General features: G+C 43.1%; 1 protein-coding gene across 3 annotated transcripts in view; it reads right to left on the bottom strand.

The window, feature by feature from the left end:
• The window catches only part of ACTN4 (actinin alpha 4), a 77,891-nt gene extending 63,991 nt beyond the window's left edge, over positions 1 to 13,900 (bottom strand). For all 3 annotated transcript variants that reach the window (XM_072608307.1, XM_072608305.1, XM_072608306.1), the window contains exon 1: positions 13,611 to 13,900. In XM_072608307.1, the coding sequence (XP_072464408.1) occupies positions 13,611 to 13,766 (156 nt within the window). In that variant the 5' untranslated portion in view covers positions 13,767 to 13,900. The remainder of the gene's footprint in view (positions 1 to 13,610) is intronic.
• Between the last annotated feature and the right edge of the window lie 1,568 nt (positions 13,901 to 15,468).

Below are 15,468 nucleotides of genomic sequence, written 5' to 3'. Positions count from 1 at the left end.
CTCAGCCTTCTCAATGGCTCTTGTTGGAATAAAAATGTACATATGTGGCCCATGCATCTTTCAGCACACTATAGGGCTTGACTAACAATGATCCCAAGTGCCAAGCTAAGATGCTGGACAGCACTTACCCACTTCTCCCAACAGCTAAGCTGCCATGGCACTGGCCAGGACATTCTGGATGAAGCCCAGTGACTCATCTCTCATCTACCACTTAAGATCTAGTGGACAACTGACTTAAACGGTTTATTCTCACAGCTACTAAGAGCACAAGGATCAGATCACTACAAAGTTGTCTGACTTGCACCCACCCCGTAACAAAGGATGAAGCAACACATTCTTTCACTACAAGGAATACAATCCCCAATTCAACCTATTGGGAATGCACAACTTCCTAACATCATTTATTCTTCAGAAAGGGAAAAGCAGACTTTCCCTCTAAAGGATCGCTAGTCATTGCACCCCTATCCTTTTGCAAAGTAGAGAAAGAAATAAAACCCGGGCTATATTAACTTACAGTATCTCTCTCTCTCCACAACAAGTAAAAGATCTTTCTTTGTACTGCCTGATCCATTCCAACAAGTACCAAAGGAATGTCACCTAACTTTTTAAAAAACTCATCTCATGCTGACATCCCAAACCATTTCTGTTTAACCGAATTCTCGTTGATCTAAGTCTCACTGGCTGATTTCTAACTGTCTTTTTTCTAGGATGACCTTACTTGTCTAAATCATTTTGCCTCCCACAGTCTTCCAAAGAAGGAAAATACCCACCGAAAACAAGGGGAACAAAGTAATTTCGACAGGAACAAAGTAATTTTGACAGCAACTCTGGTTGCCTTGTCATGGGTCAAGAATTCAACTAGCAACTTTACAAGCCCATGGAGGACATTGATGTATCTAAGTTATATACCTAGCCATGAAGATTTGTATAAGGTTTCAACATACTAGAGTTCTCCCTGGGCAAAGAAACCTAGGTTCCATAATCATGTATTTGAAATGGAGAGAACTGGGAGCTTGGCTGAGTAGACAATAGCATTTTTAAGAGTGGCACAGACCCAGGAAACAAAGGTGTACTGCTCACATGCAAAGCCCAGCCCATCGTGTAAGTTTACCTGGTACCCCTGTTAATGTTATCTCCATGAGGGACCACTGTTAATGCTATGATCTTAGGGTCTACAATCTAGATTAGGACTCAATAATAGCATAGGAACAACACCAAACACCTGGGGAGGGGAGAAGTAAGTATGGAAGGTTCGGAGAGAGGCATGACTTCAGTTTTGTTTCCTGTTTTTTGTTTTTTTTTCTCAATGTATTCTGGGGAACATCACCCCCCAGCTAAACTGCTCTAAGGACAATATGTGGATCTGGTTGTCTAGGAAAAGGAAACATGTCAACTACAAAATGGAAACACTGTTTACTCTAAATCCCCAGGTACACACACAAAAACACACACTCTACCTTTTCTATCAGGTCCCTCACCCCCAAGTATTCTCCAATACCCCTTTGCCCACAAAATGCCCAATACAGACTTTCAGAAGAGGCCATAGTGATTTCAAACTCACCTCCTTCATGAAGGTTTCCATGACTGACCCCACCTGCCCTGGTTCACCCCTTGCACTTCCGTTCTCGGTCCAGAACTGCACTTTATTATTTGCACGTGCTGTTAAGCTGCTTTGTAAATGTACTCTTCAGCTGTCTCATGTGTATGTTCTACCTCCCCACCTAAACTGGCAGCTCTTTGAGAGTAGGAACTATGTCCTCTTTCTCCAGACTATCACTCCAAAGCAGCTCAGCACTACACTCTGAGCAGAAGAGGTACTCAACAAATGCTGTGTGTGGACTAGCTGGCTGGTCATGTTTCTACCTGATGGTTTGACTCCAGAGCTCAAGCAGCCCCACTCATATTACAGGTGATGCTAGTTCACTGTAAAACAGAGACCAAGTCTAGTAACAACCCAGCTGAAGAGCACCTCTAATCAAATGAAAACTGCTAAAAAAAATCCTTCAAAGGCTCTTCCAAATCTTCCAACACTACCTAAAAAAGATAATTATGGTACAAAAACCTTTCCCGTCCATGGGGATGAACTTGGGAATGTCAGCTTGGCATGAATGCCACTCAATGGAAACTTACAACTGTATCCATACGAGGGAGATGTAAGGCAAAATAATCCAACAAATTTTCCATTCATCAGTCTCAATTTTTTCTTCTTCTTCAATTCTGGGCAATTCTTTTAAAGGAGAAGTTTGAATTTTGTCTTTCAGGGAAAAAGGGAAAAAAACAGGGCCATCTCTCCTTCCAAGCTGCATTTAAAAGATCTAACAAGTTCACACAGTAAAGTGGGAACAGGAGGAGTAGGGTAGCCAGAACTGAAATATCCTATGTTTTCAAGCTCAAACTATAGTCTCTAAAGTGGTTAGGCAGGTTTGTCAGTAAAAGGTTATTTAATCCTTTTGTTATTTTGCACTCTCTGGACAACATAGCTTTGGCCTTCAAGTCATGCCCAGGGCAGGAAGAAAAAAAGTTGCTGTCATGCTCACTCATATATGCCATTTATGAACTTATCTCCTTAGATGATGTTTGCAAAGTTAGCACTATGGGACACGTTTCCAGGTTGTTTATTACCTGCTATATCCTCTTTCCATTTGGAAAGCAGCACAACAAGTTTGGCAACCTACATCTTTGAATAAAAGAGTTGCTGATGCAACTAACACCATAATACTATTTTTTTTAAACTTGTGGAGCACTTAGTATATAAAGCTTAACAGTAAGCTAAATTATTTTCTAGGTAGCAGAATCAATGTATTCTTCCTCCTAAAGATATGCTTAGATTAGGGGAAATGGGAGAGAGAAATACTCAAGAAACAGAGGAACAGTACGAGTATAGGGGTCCAAAGGAAGAGGTGATTTAAGATTAAGTCAGCTTCTTGGCCCTCTACTTCTAAAAAACAACCCAGTCTTTGGAAGAGATGTTTTGGAAAAGCAAGTGGAAACTCATCAGGTGAAATAAGAATTTTATTGTTTCTTGGTTACACTGAAGAGTCCCATCTTGCTCATGTAGTAAAAGTTAAACTTTGGTAGAGAGCCAAACTACAAAGCTCTTAGCATAAACCCACAATTCAATGGCTGCTGAAACCTTTTGCAGAAATGATCAAGAAGATAATTTAAGCTATTATACTGTTTGATGTTCTGAAGCCCTCTAACTCCCATCTGAGACGTTTATTTTTGCTGAGCCCAAACAAAAATTTTGTAAAGTCAGGGTAAGAATACTCCCTGGCTATAGCTTTCTGCTAGAGGCAGGAATGGAAGTTGTTTTTGTGGAGACACAGAGCCCAAATCAGCCTCCTCATTGCTACAAATCAACAAAGCTACCTCCAAGCTTATCAAGGGCTTCCATCAAGAAGGCAGGCATACTTAAAAAAAAAAACAAAACTAAACTAAAAAAACCAAACATAAAGCCAGAGAATCACAGACCACTAAAGACTACAAGAAAGACATGCCAACCTCTCCCAGCAAGTTGTAAGACACTATGATGGAACAGCCACATGCAACTGGAAGCCTGTTGAGCATGATTCATTTCCTGGAGAGAAAGCTTCCTCTCTCTAGGTGAAGGACCAGTCCACACCCTTCAGCCTAGGTGGGTAAGTGCTTTTACTCCAAGTCACATGAAACAAAGGCTCACCATCAGAAGCATTATGGTCCAGTAAAAAGAGCCTTGGATATCTGGAATCAAAGCACCTGGGTTGAAATGCCAGCTTTGCTACTTACTATCTATGGGACTTTGGAGGCAAATTGCTTAACCTCACTTTCTTCACCTGTAAAATGAAGGAGTTAGATTAGATAATCACGGCCACTTTCAGTATCAAGCCTAAGATCCTGTGATCCTACCACGTGTCAAGGAGTCAAAATGTCTGTATATGTATGTCATCTGATGTGGCAACACCAAGACAAGGGGACTCAGCAAAGAAAACCAGTGGCCAGACGCAGACACAGAAAAATCAAGAAAGCCTGAACTATAACCCGACCTCCCAGAGTGAATCAGCAGTCAAGTACAAACCATGCTTGGTATGCTCAATGAGAAAGTGCATTTATTTTTAGGAAAGAGGGATGTCTTCCAGCCAGCCCTGGAGCCCCTAGCAGGCCCTATTTGGCAAGAATTACTTTGCAGTTATTTATTAAAGAGGCCTAGAACTTTTCAAATCCAAGGCAAATGCTTGAGGAAACATACTGTTAGGCAATTTTTCTCTTTTCATGGTCAAATGTTTGTCCCTCTCAAATACCTGTTAATACTTTCAACCACTAACATCACACAAGTTTTACCAAACAATTATGGAGCTATGTATGAGAAATGAGGGGCTACAGAGAAACAAGGCAGTGCTACTTTAGGATCCATGAACAGAGACCACCTTAAACATGATGCCACAAGGCTCCACAGGCTCCACAATAACTGCTTAAGTTTCTCATCCAAAAAGCATCGGTACTACTAACTTTCCCTTGGTATGTGAGCTTAAGAAGACTAATGCAAAAAATCTTTTTCTCAAAATAATCAAGAGGGGTTGATCCTCAAGTATGTCCTCTTCCTGTTCTATGCTTTTATTCAGGGTCAGTATTCAGTAACCGGAGTGCCTAGCAATTTGAGCCCACATCTCTGAAAGCCATCTTGGTGTAGACCTATCTGTTTTACAGTCAAATTCCACCACAGACTTGGCAGTGCTGTAGAAATAATCCCCCGAAAATGTAACTAGCTGCCTCACAACCCTGGTGATGTTTGCTGTCTGGCTTTACTCCAAGTCCACAAAATCAGAATCATCACTAGTCAGAAGACAGCTTATGAGAGAGGCTGATTCATCAAGCCACTCTGGAATCAGCTCCATAAGTAGGCAGACTTGGTAGACTCTCCTTCTAGACATTTTAGATTTCCAAACTAGAGTTTTTTCAGGGGCCAGGCCTGGTACACTGGACCTAAGACACATAAAAACTTAATAAATACCTGATGAACGAATAAAGGCAAACCATGGCAATACCAGGTGAAAAAGCATGATAACAGTACTTAACATTTTTATTTTAAAAGCTCTTGACAATTTAAATAATGGAACTATTCAGGCTGCCATCAGGTGGGATAGAAGAAAAATGCTATTTACTGTTACTGAGAGAAGGAGAGCTTAGGACTTAGGACTTGTGGAATGAACTCTGCTTGGGGGTTTGCAGAAAATCGTAAAGAATTCTGTGTACGAGCCAGACAACTTTTTGGTTTGTTAATATTTGTAAAAAACAGTCAAAAAGATATAGACAAATTTGGCCCTGCTGTTAAGGAGTCACATAGCTAAGATTCCAACACAGAAAACTCCATCAAACAGACATACCTCAGCAAGAAAACCACCAAAGTCTGCCTGGTTCTGGCATTCTGTCTCATACACTGCCTCCCCTACCCCACCCAATAGATCAATTAAACATTTTCACTTAACTTACTACCTTATATAGGTTCTTCTAGTCCAGCATAGCCATAGAACATGTTATTATTCCACTTTTAAGCTGGGAAGGGAAGTTTTATTTAGGTCTCATGCTGAAGCACCTAAACATTAAAGCTATTCAGCCTTCTACCAATGAGCTCTGGAGTGTTATTTTTTAATTATTGAGCACTTTCCCATTAAAATTTATACTTTTCCAAGTGTGAAATCATCAACGGGAAAGTTACATTAATTTGTCAACAGAATCAAGATTTACTCTATTTACCGTCATCACAATGGACCAATTGAATGCCTGTGATAAAAGACTACAGGGTTTTAAAAAATACTACTAAAGAGATAGGCAACTTTTAAAAAATTAATCTCTTCCTTTGGTTTTTACTTTATAGTCATTTCAGGATATAGCCATTCCCTTCCACCACCACTCCTCCTCTCCACCCCACCCCCCTACCCCCCCCAGGGAGCCTTCCCTTGTAACAAAGATTTTTTTTTTAAATAATTAAAAAAAAAACAACGCAAAACAAAACCACTCAGGAAGTTTATAATATCTCCAAGGGTGGCTGGGCTCTGTCACTTTTAAGCTCCCTTCCCTTATAGTGGGAAAAGATACTGAACTAAGGACTTTGTTAATCCAATTCTAGTCCAAATTCTGACACAAATCAGTTGTGTGATCTTGCCTCTCTAGGCTTTAGTTCCCTAATCTATAAAATGAGGGTGTTAAACTACCTGGTGTATCACAGCAGGTCTAGGCTTGAAAGAAAGAGCTCCAACTGGAGAATCTATAATGACAAGAAATAGGGCCTATTTATGGAGCTAGCTCTGGGGTAACAGCTCTGCAATTTTAAAATCTTGTTTCTCACTGAATATCAAACAAATCTCAACATGAGGAAGCTAGTTTAAAGAGATGAATATTTCCGATTCTGTCCCTATATCCCTAAACAATTTTAGAAAAAAAGCTAATTAAGAGATTAGTGTTCCAGATGTAAGACGTGGAATGTCTCACTCTCTCCTGTCTCTTTAGAAATCACAAAAATTCCCACAGTTGCTGAAAAACTCATAATGACAAAGTAGATACTTGCCTGTCCTTTAACACTCAAATTCCTTCCCTGCTTGAAAGGCTGTTTTCCCATCTATAAAATGAAGGGACTGAACAAGATTATTTTAAGGGCCCTTCCAACTCAAATTCTGAGATATTATTGGCAGCCAAGCCCCACATCACCCAAACTACTACTTCTACCCACTACATGCAGTTCAGCACTCAAAAAAAGAAAAACCCACTAGAAAGCAAATGATGAACATCACTCACCCCACAACACCTTTGGGGAAAACTTTAAAAGCATAAAACAAACCACAATGTCTTCTTTATTCTAGCCAGAAGCTGGAAACACTCAATGTTATTGTATTATTAGCATTTCAGGATCCAATTTTATCATTTCAACATTGTCAACAATACTTCCCCAAGATGACTTCACTGAGCTACAGAGTAATTCTGTTGCTTCCAACTAATTCTGCTTCATGTCACTGGTTCCAGTAGAAAACAAAGACTCTGTTCTGCTCTAATATTTGGAAGAAAAACATTTAAATAAACCTTTCTTAACTCAGAAGGAGGTCACTATTTTTGCTTTTGTATCCAGGACTCAAATATCCAGCTAAACCAATCAAAAAATCATATATGATTAGCAACTACTAGAACCTAGATCCAAAATATTCGTGCTTTCCACAAAACAGCTGAATTTCTTCTTATAAAACAAAGATAAATAATGCATGGTCTGGAAATATTTAAACATATACAGGCAAATACCAGTCAAATATCCTATTGCAATATCCTATTATATCTGAAACAACAGAAATTTCAGGAAACTGGAATAGGTTCTAGCTGTGGCTCTGCTACCAACCTGGAAAGTTCTGGGACAAGTCATTGGACCTTCCTATACCTTAATTTCCTCATGTGAAAAATGGAGATGTTAATAGCTGTTTGCCTTACCTCATATGCATGCCATGAGAACAGGATGAAAAAGAAAATGTGGACACACTTTGGGAAGGGGGGAAAAGTAATCACTGTAACAAACACAAAGAATTTTTCTTAACTCAAGTATTCCTATAAGATGTTCTTCTGTCAGAGATGCTAAATTAATTCCCTATTCTTTGCTCTACACACCAAGAAACATGCTAAAGCTTCTGGGACAGCAGGACCCAATACTGTCTGGGGCAGTAACAGGTGGCTAACAGCAAATTCCAAGCAAGTTCAACCCACTCTCTGTAAGTTTACACTTAAATAAATCAAATCAGAAAAGAAGGCTGCACGCCTTGTTAAGAATGGCTACTGCTAAAAGGATAAAGGAAATGCAAAAAGTTAACCAACAGGAGACAGTCTTCCAATGAACATTCCAAGCTAATTTCTTCATGACTAGGGGGTGGGGGGGTGGGGGGAGAGAGGCAGTGCACAGGGAGAGGAAAGTGGGGGTGGGGGTGGAAGAGATACTGAAAACTAAAATACAACCAAAAAAGGCCCAGTACAAACACAAAGTCTCAGTGGGCTACATGCTAAATTTGGGATTTTGTAATCCCAGGGAGACCACTAGCTGGGAAAAAAAAATTCCCAAGACTGATGTAACACTACATTTGCCAGTTAAAATTTGCAACTACTTAGTTTTGGATGGCAGAGGGACATGAAACATTGGGTTTCCCTCCATCTGTAAAAACACTATCCCCGAAGCTACACAGAGTAACATTCCAGCAAAACTGGTCCATGACAGAAGTGAATTCGTAATCAATGAACTTTGAACTCCTGTCCTCTTTACCTCTATAGGAGGTGAACTAAAATGTAACCTGTACATTCCAGTATTTCTTGGTAAAACCCAATCCCTGGCATTTTGTTAACATGCTAGTACCTAAACTATCAGCCTAGCTCTGTCACGAGCTTTAATCTTAAAACCGGGTTCCACTGTAATTTCACCTTAACTTCCAAAAGTTTGAAGATCAACGTTTAGACTAAAGCTCCCATGCCACCTGTGACATAAAGGCTTCTTTCGAAATCCCCAGATTGCAGGATGTCTATTTGTACAAGCAGGAACTCCCGACTATGCTTTCTTTAACAGGTCACCTTTTCAGTCACCACTCCAATAGAATTACTAACTTGCTATCACTTGCCTCCGGTTGGTAGAGAGCTTTTGTTGTTCTGTAAAAAGATCTGAAATGGAAGGGAATCTCAGGTAGCCAAAGGAAACACAGACGGAAGGAACAGGGATAATTTTAGGACAAAGAAGTTGGTCTGTAAAGTATAAAGCACTAGTGATCAGGCATAGGGAACAACACTTGGCCTCAGATGATCTCGGTAAACTGTCCACAACTGATACCATACCACCAATTGTTCTGCTCCCCAGAAGTGAAAAGTGAGTATTGTCTTCAAACCTGGGAAATCTATGATCTGTCTTTAAAAACAATGTGGTGACAAATTTAAAGGCTCCATCTAGATAATCCCACATTCCAATGAAGTTCTTAAATGTGTTCTGAGGTGGGCTAAGCTGCCAGCAGTGTTCTTACTAAGTGCCAGTTAATTTCTTGTCATTCCACTGAACTCTGCAAAGAGATTCTATGGGACTAAATTAGACCAGTGCCCAACCTTCCAGCAGGAGAATATTTCTACTCAGTGTATGAAAATGGACTAAGAGTTTGCAAACTTGCAAAGTGTTAATTTTTTTTAAATCAACTCTCCCACAGTTTAGATAGGAATTCAGATTTGGCCTAATTCCACTCTCATTTGATCGGAGGACATTTTGTGAACTAACTTACATTTTAACTATCCTATGTCTTGGGTATTTAATAAGAGTAAATTCTGTTCACACAGAACTACAATTGTGGACCTTCACCCCTTTATCTCTTACTCTACAGCTATCCTTAACATAACCGGATACTGAGACATTACGATTAATCTCCCTCACGAATCCATTAAAGCCTTCCCACAAAACAGACAGCTTTGGTTTGAGAATTCTGGACATTATTAAGTGAAGTTTTTTATCATCACTTTCAATTGGCAATATGGCTGCTGCCATTCAAAAGGATGAATCAGCTCCTTGCTGCCAAGATGGCCAAGGTGTATGTCTATTCTAGTCAGGGGACAGAATGGGCAGAGGAGGTTCCACTATAGAACAATCAGGGCCTTAGGAGAACCATAGCCTCCCACAGATGGGTCCGGATGCTACACCACATGCAATTTGACTCAATCAGGTGCTTTGGGAATGGCTGTACACATGACCCTCTCACTTTATAACATGCCATTTACCTAGACATCACCCTCTGTTTTATCTATTGAATAGTTACTGCAAGTTTATTAATACAAGGAAAAATGCTAGATAAACCATTTCTGTTCCCCTGTCCATTGACTCACATATACCACCTTGGATTCTTGGGCAGTGTTACTCCAGATAACACTAAACTTTTAAAGAAGAAAAATACAAACAAGCTTAATCTTCAGACCTTCTGAAATGTCTCTTCTTCACCATTCGCAAACTGTCAAGGACATGATATTCTTAACCAAGTCCTAAATAATAAACAATTAAGGTCATGAAACAAAATAACAGATGGTTACCTTGAGGCCTTCCATCAACAACTTTAAAAATAAAAAGAAGGCTAATATAAAAACTAAAACACCACCTGAGCTTTCAAATAATTAACCAGCACACAAATGCCATTTCAAGCATTAGGCACTAACCCTAAGTCTTATCCAAAGCAGGAATGTTGCCATAAAAATGTAAGTCCCACAAACAAGGTGGGCCTTTCCTTGCTGTGATATGAGGGTTTTGGAATTTGGAAAAGCGTCTCTGATCTCCAAAGAGCAAGCAGCATGATTCAGTTGCATAAAATCCAGAAAGCATAGAAGAAACAGTTTAGAACTTCACTGAAGGCTAAGGCTAATAGGTTTTTACCCCTTTTTGTAGCACAGATAAAATCCTCCCATTTAAAAATGATGCAGTGTAAGATAAAGAGGCCTTTGGGAGCACAAATGCCTGCAGAGATCTGATCATTCCTACCAAATATCTTTGGAAGAAATGGGTAATGGAGGTGAAAAGGCAAGGTTAGGAACCTTGCAAGGGTTTCTCACCCTAATTTCTCAGACTAGAAACAGGGGGTATGAATATCCCCTTCGGACAGAAGCCCATCCTTTTCTAACTTCTAGAGGCTGCTAAGCTTTAGATATGCATATACTAGTGCTGACTTGTTGGCCCACAGACTTGCTACACTGAGATTCACCTAGCTCTAACAAACCAAATCTGGGCAGAATATGGTATATTCTGGAATATTCAAGGATATTCCATATTCCCTATTCCCAAAAGAAAAGCCCAGTGGACATGGAGTGAGAAAGACCTGGGTTCAAATTTACTAGTTTGTGTTATTCTGGGCAAGTCAGTTAACTGCTCTGTTCCTAAGTTTCCTTCCTGTAAAATGAGGGAATTGGACTCCATGGCCTCTAAGGTCCCTCCCAGCTCTAAAGCTATGACTGTGCTCCCGATATACCCAGCCCTTTTAAAGTTCACAAAGCACTCTATGGCCATTGTCTCATTTGAAGCTCACAATAACTCTAGGAAGCGGATGTCATAGTTATTACCCACTATCCCCATTTTACAGAGGAGGAAACTGAAATTGAGAGGCTCAGCTAAGCCTTGGAGGCGGCATCAAGTGCCTACTGTGTGCCAGGCCCTGTGCTGAGTAACCACTAGGGATGCTAAGAAAAGCCAAGGACCACTCCAGGGACACACAGTCTAATGGGGGTGAGGGTGGGTGGTGAGAGAGAATGACAACGTGTAAACAGTTGTTACAGACAAAATCCGGGCAGGACACACTGGAGATCATCAGCAGAGGGCGGACCCCTATAAGGAGGACAAGGAAAAACTTCCTGGAAAGAGTGGTAAAAGTTTTAGCAGGATCTTGGAAGGAAGCCAGGGGTGGGCACAGTCAGTGACATGTCAAGAAAATGTTTTATTGTACCAAAGAAGTGACATCACTGGATCAAAGTCTTTTTCAAATGACCCTGATGGTGTCAAAGCTTGATTTTGCACCCAGGTTCTCTCTTGATTCTACACCTAATGCTACTTCTTTACTGCTCCTTTACCCTCTTTTCATCTTTCATTGTCTGCCCCCTTCCCCTCCAAAAAAACTCAACACGAAACACAGGATTAGAAGTGACAGAAGACCCAGGGAAATAGCAAACACAAAAATATGAGCTTGAACATGAGGCAATAGACAGTCTTCCCTCTATCTCAACGGCACAAAAGCTGTCAATGTGGCTTATATCAACCTTCCCTTTAACCTAGATGTTAGAATAAAGGCCAGACTGGTGGAAGAAGACTGGGGGAGGTAGGGCAGGAAGAGTAACTACAGGTAATTAAGCTTCAAGTTCAGAGAGCTCCTAGTTTTCATTCAAGGCTCCGAGGATGGTGGAGGCTGTTACTAACTAACCAATACCATAACTGCCCTGAGAGGGAAGGCAGCAGGAGAACTTCCAGGAGAATGCAGAGTACGTCTCACTGTTTCCCATTTTGTCACCTGAGAGAAAAGAAAAATTCTTCTATGCAAAAACCTGAGCAATACTGGAGACAGATTTAGTTCCACAGGATACCCATGCACTGCTTCCTTTCTTTCCAAATGCTTTGACAACTTATAACCTTTTTTTTTTTTTTACAACCTGACACCTGATATCTGCATGTTACATTGATACATGCATGCAAAATAAAAAGGTATTAATGTCTTTAAATAGCAAATTCTTTTCATTTTTTGTCCAAGCACTTTCACAGCTACCTCACGGTCCTAACAAAAGAGACAGGGAGCAAGGTGGTATGCCAATATCATCACCTCCATTTAACAGATAAGGAAATTCAGAAACAGAAGTTCAATGGTTTTTATTCAAAGTCTATTCCCACCTACCACACCCAGCTTTTCCACCCACTTTCTCCCAATCCTCCAGGGCTTATTCTTTAGCCAGTGTAGTAAAAAGACTGTTTTCCTAGACACCTCAACCCTAGAACTCCTTCATCGTCAGGGTCCAAGCGGAATTGAGCTTATAAAGCACGATCTCCGCAAAATTGGGTTCCCCATTAGGTTTCCAAAATGCTGCTCCTCTCTGGTTGGTCACTTATGCCCAAGGAATCAGATTCTTTTCATGTTTCTCTCCCCACAATCACTAATCCCTCTATAAGCATTTCCATCTCACCCCACCCTAAGCAGCCTTCCTGCCCTCTTCCTTCCACTCAGTGGAATAAAACTTCCTCAGGTATACTCCCAACACATCAGATATCTCTCCGGTCATGCCCCTTCCCATATCCCCCTTTTCATATTTAGACAGCAAACTCCTTGACAGGAGGTTTTTGATCTTATTTCCAACGTCTTAGTTCAGGGCCCCATACATAGTAGACCCTCAATCAGAAATTTCCTATATCACTCTTCAGACCCCATTCCCCAAATAGCTCAAATTCTTTCCACTTTCCAATAAATCAAGAAGCATTCATTTGAATACCTACGATAAGCAGGGCATTGTGCTAGTAGACCCTGGATGTACAAACACAAAAGTTGGAGTCTTTCATTCTACATCGGTGTCGGTCATTGTCCCAGTCCCTTTTCTCCCAGTTCTTTCCACAGATCATGTTCAGGTCAATCCCAATCAGGGCCTCGTAGACCTCAGGACAACGATCCTTGGAACTCTCCCCATGTCTTTGGTGTCCCCTTTGGTTCTCTCCACAACCTTCTGTCTCCAGATCTCCCCTCTCAGATTCTTCCCCAGGATATCCCGGCAATGCACCCTTCCTGCAGCTATCCGGAGGAACCACTCGGGGCACACTCCCCAATTCTGGACTCCCTCCGCAGGCCTCTTCTGGTCCCTCCCTGACCCCCGGCACTTTCCCGATCCTCCCAAACTCCTCTTTTTGGAATTCCACACGTGCTCCCCCACACTCGCGTCTTCCCTCCGGGGCCCCCGTCCGGACCTGCGCTGCTCTCCCAGCACCGTGCACCTTTCACTACGCACTCCGGGGCTCCCGCGCCCCCCCATCCCCTCCCTCGCACACATGCACACACGCGCAGACACACGCACGCCCCCACCTGCCTCCTCGCGGGCACCCCTCCCCCGCGCCCCTCCCCCGCGCGCCGCGGCCGCACCTTGCGCTGCTGCTTCTCCCAGGCCGGGTCGAGCAGCAGGTCGCGGTCCCAGTCGTCCTCCTGGGCCATGTAGTCGCCGACGCCGCCGCCGCCGCCGTTGCCGCCGCTGCTGGGGCCGTACTGGTAGGGCTGGTTCGCCGCGTGGTAGTCCACCATCGTGCTGCCGGCTCTCGAGCTCGCAGTCCTGCCGCCGCCGCCGCCTCACGCTCCGGGCCCGCCTGCTCCGAGCTGCCGCCGCTGCTCCTCAGCCGCTTCTGCCGCCACCGCCGCCGTCGCCGCCTCACACAGACAACCCGCCCTCCAGCCCGCGCCTGCGCAACCCGGCCGCAGCGCTGCCCCCCGCGAGCCGGCGCGCCTGCGCACGCCGCCGCTGTCGCGGTCCGCCCGCCCGGGGCTGCTTGCGCCTGCGCGCGGCCCACCTTCCCACCTCGCCGCCCCAACGGCTCGGGAGGGCGTGGGGCTGGGAGGGGGAGGGGTGGCGACGCTACGTCATCCAGCCTCGGGGCGAAGGCTGGGCCGCCGATTAATTATTAAGAAGACGGGTTTGTCTCGGTAGCGTTAATCCATCTGACCGTCGGCGGAGCCTCACGGAAGCTGCCTCCCCCCTTCCTCTCGGCCCCGATTAAGTGCCTACTGTGTGCTAGCCAATCAGCCGGCCCAGAACCCCCTGAAGTAGCCCCGTCCTGGAAAATTACATGCAAAGTATAGAAAAAGGGGTGCGGGGTGGGGGACAGTGAGGACCGGCGGCGGCGCCTGCTCTGACCCTAGAAAGAAGAGGGGACGGCATTCCAGCTGCGGCGACCATCTACTCGAAGGCGCGGAGGGGGGAGATGCAATGTTCTTTACTAGCCACCACAAAAGGGCCAGGGGTAGAGGAAAGAGGGAGCTGTGTTCAGTCAGCCTGGGAGAATGGGGGGAGGGGAGGCCTTTTTCCTCCCACCCCATAGGTACCCTACCCAGAGAGGGACTCAAGAGCCCTCACTCCCAATCACTCTAATCCAGTGGAATGTAAACTTGTATGTATCTCAGCCCCTTCCCCTTTTTCCAGACCTGCACATAGTAGGAGCTTAAATATGTGTTAAATGAAGTGATGACTAGCCCTGAAAAATGACATAAAATTTGGCATTTTCTTGACCTCCGATAATTCCTAGCTGGGTGACCCAGGCAAATGTTTTTAATTTTTAATTTTAGAGGATGGGGAGCAGACATCCACTAGTCTGCCTTCTCGGGGAGGCAAAGAACTGTTTCATTTTTGTGGTCTTGGTATCTTCATTGTCTGGTGTGCTGGACTCAACTTTTAAAGTCTGACTGATTGAAAGAGCAAAGGAATGCTGGGAGACATTTACCTAGATTTCAGTGAACTATTTGCTTCAGTCTTACAATTCTTGTGAACCAAATGGAAAGATGAGAGGGAGGCCGGAAGATGCTTGACCATTGTATAAATAGGTGAATGGATGAAAAAAATCACTTATTAAGCATTTTATGTGTCCAACTCTGAGTTAAGACCTTTGGATATACCTACAAAAGTGGGATGGAATTAGGGAGAGTCTGGGAAGGGTGTCTTACTATGAGAAACCCTGGAGATATTAAAAGCAATGGTGGGGAGGGGCACAGATCCATCAGCAAGTCTCTAAGCCTCAGTTTCCTTATCTATAAAATAGGTATAGTCCTCATAGTACCTACCTTGAAAGATTGTTGTGAAGCTGACAAATAGGCAGTGCTTTCCCAGGGTACTGGGTTTAGGTTTTTACTGTGGAGTAAGTAATCGTCCTTCTCTCTGTATCTTGGCTGACCTTGGTAAGTCACCTTCCCTTTTCAAGTCCCCCTTTCTGAGTTTCCTCATCTATAAAAATGAATT

Source organism: Notamacropus eugenii, chromosome 5, assembly GCF_028372415.1.
Source record: "Notamacropus eugenii isolate mMacEug1 chromosome 5, mMacEug1.pri_v2, whole genome shotgun sequence".
NCBI lineage: Eukaryota > Metazoa > Chordata > Mammalia > Diprotodontia > Macropodidae > Notamacropus > Notamacropus eugenii.
The sequence above is the reverse complement of the archived record's forward strand: the minus strand, read 5'-3'. Positions and strand labels throughout refer to the sequence as shown.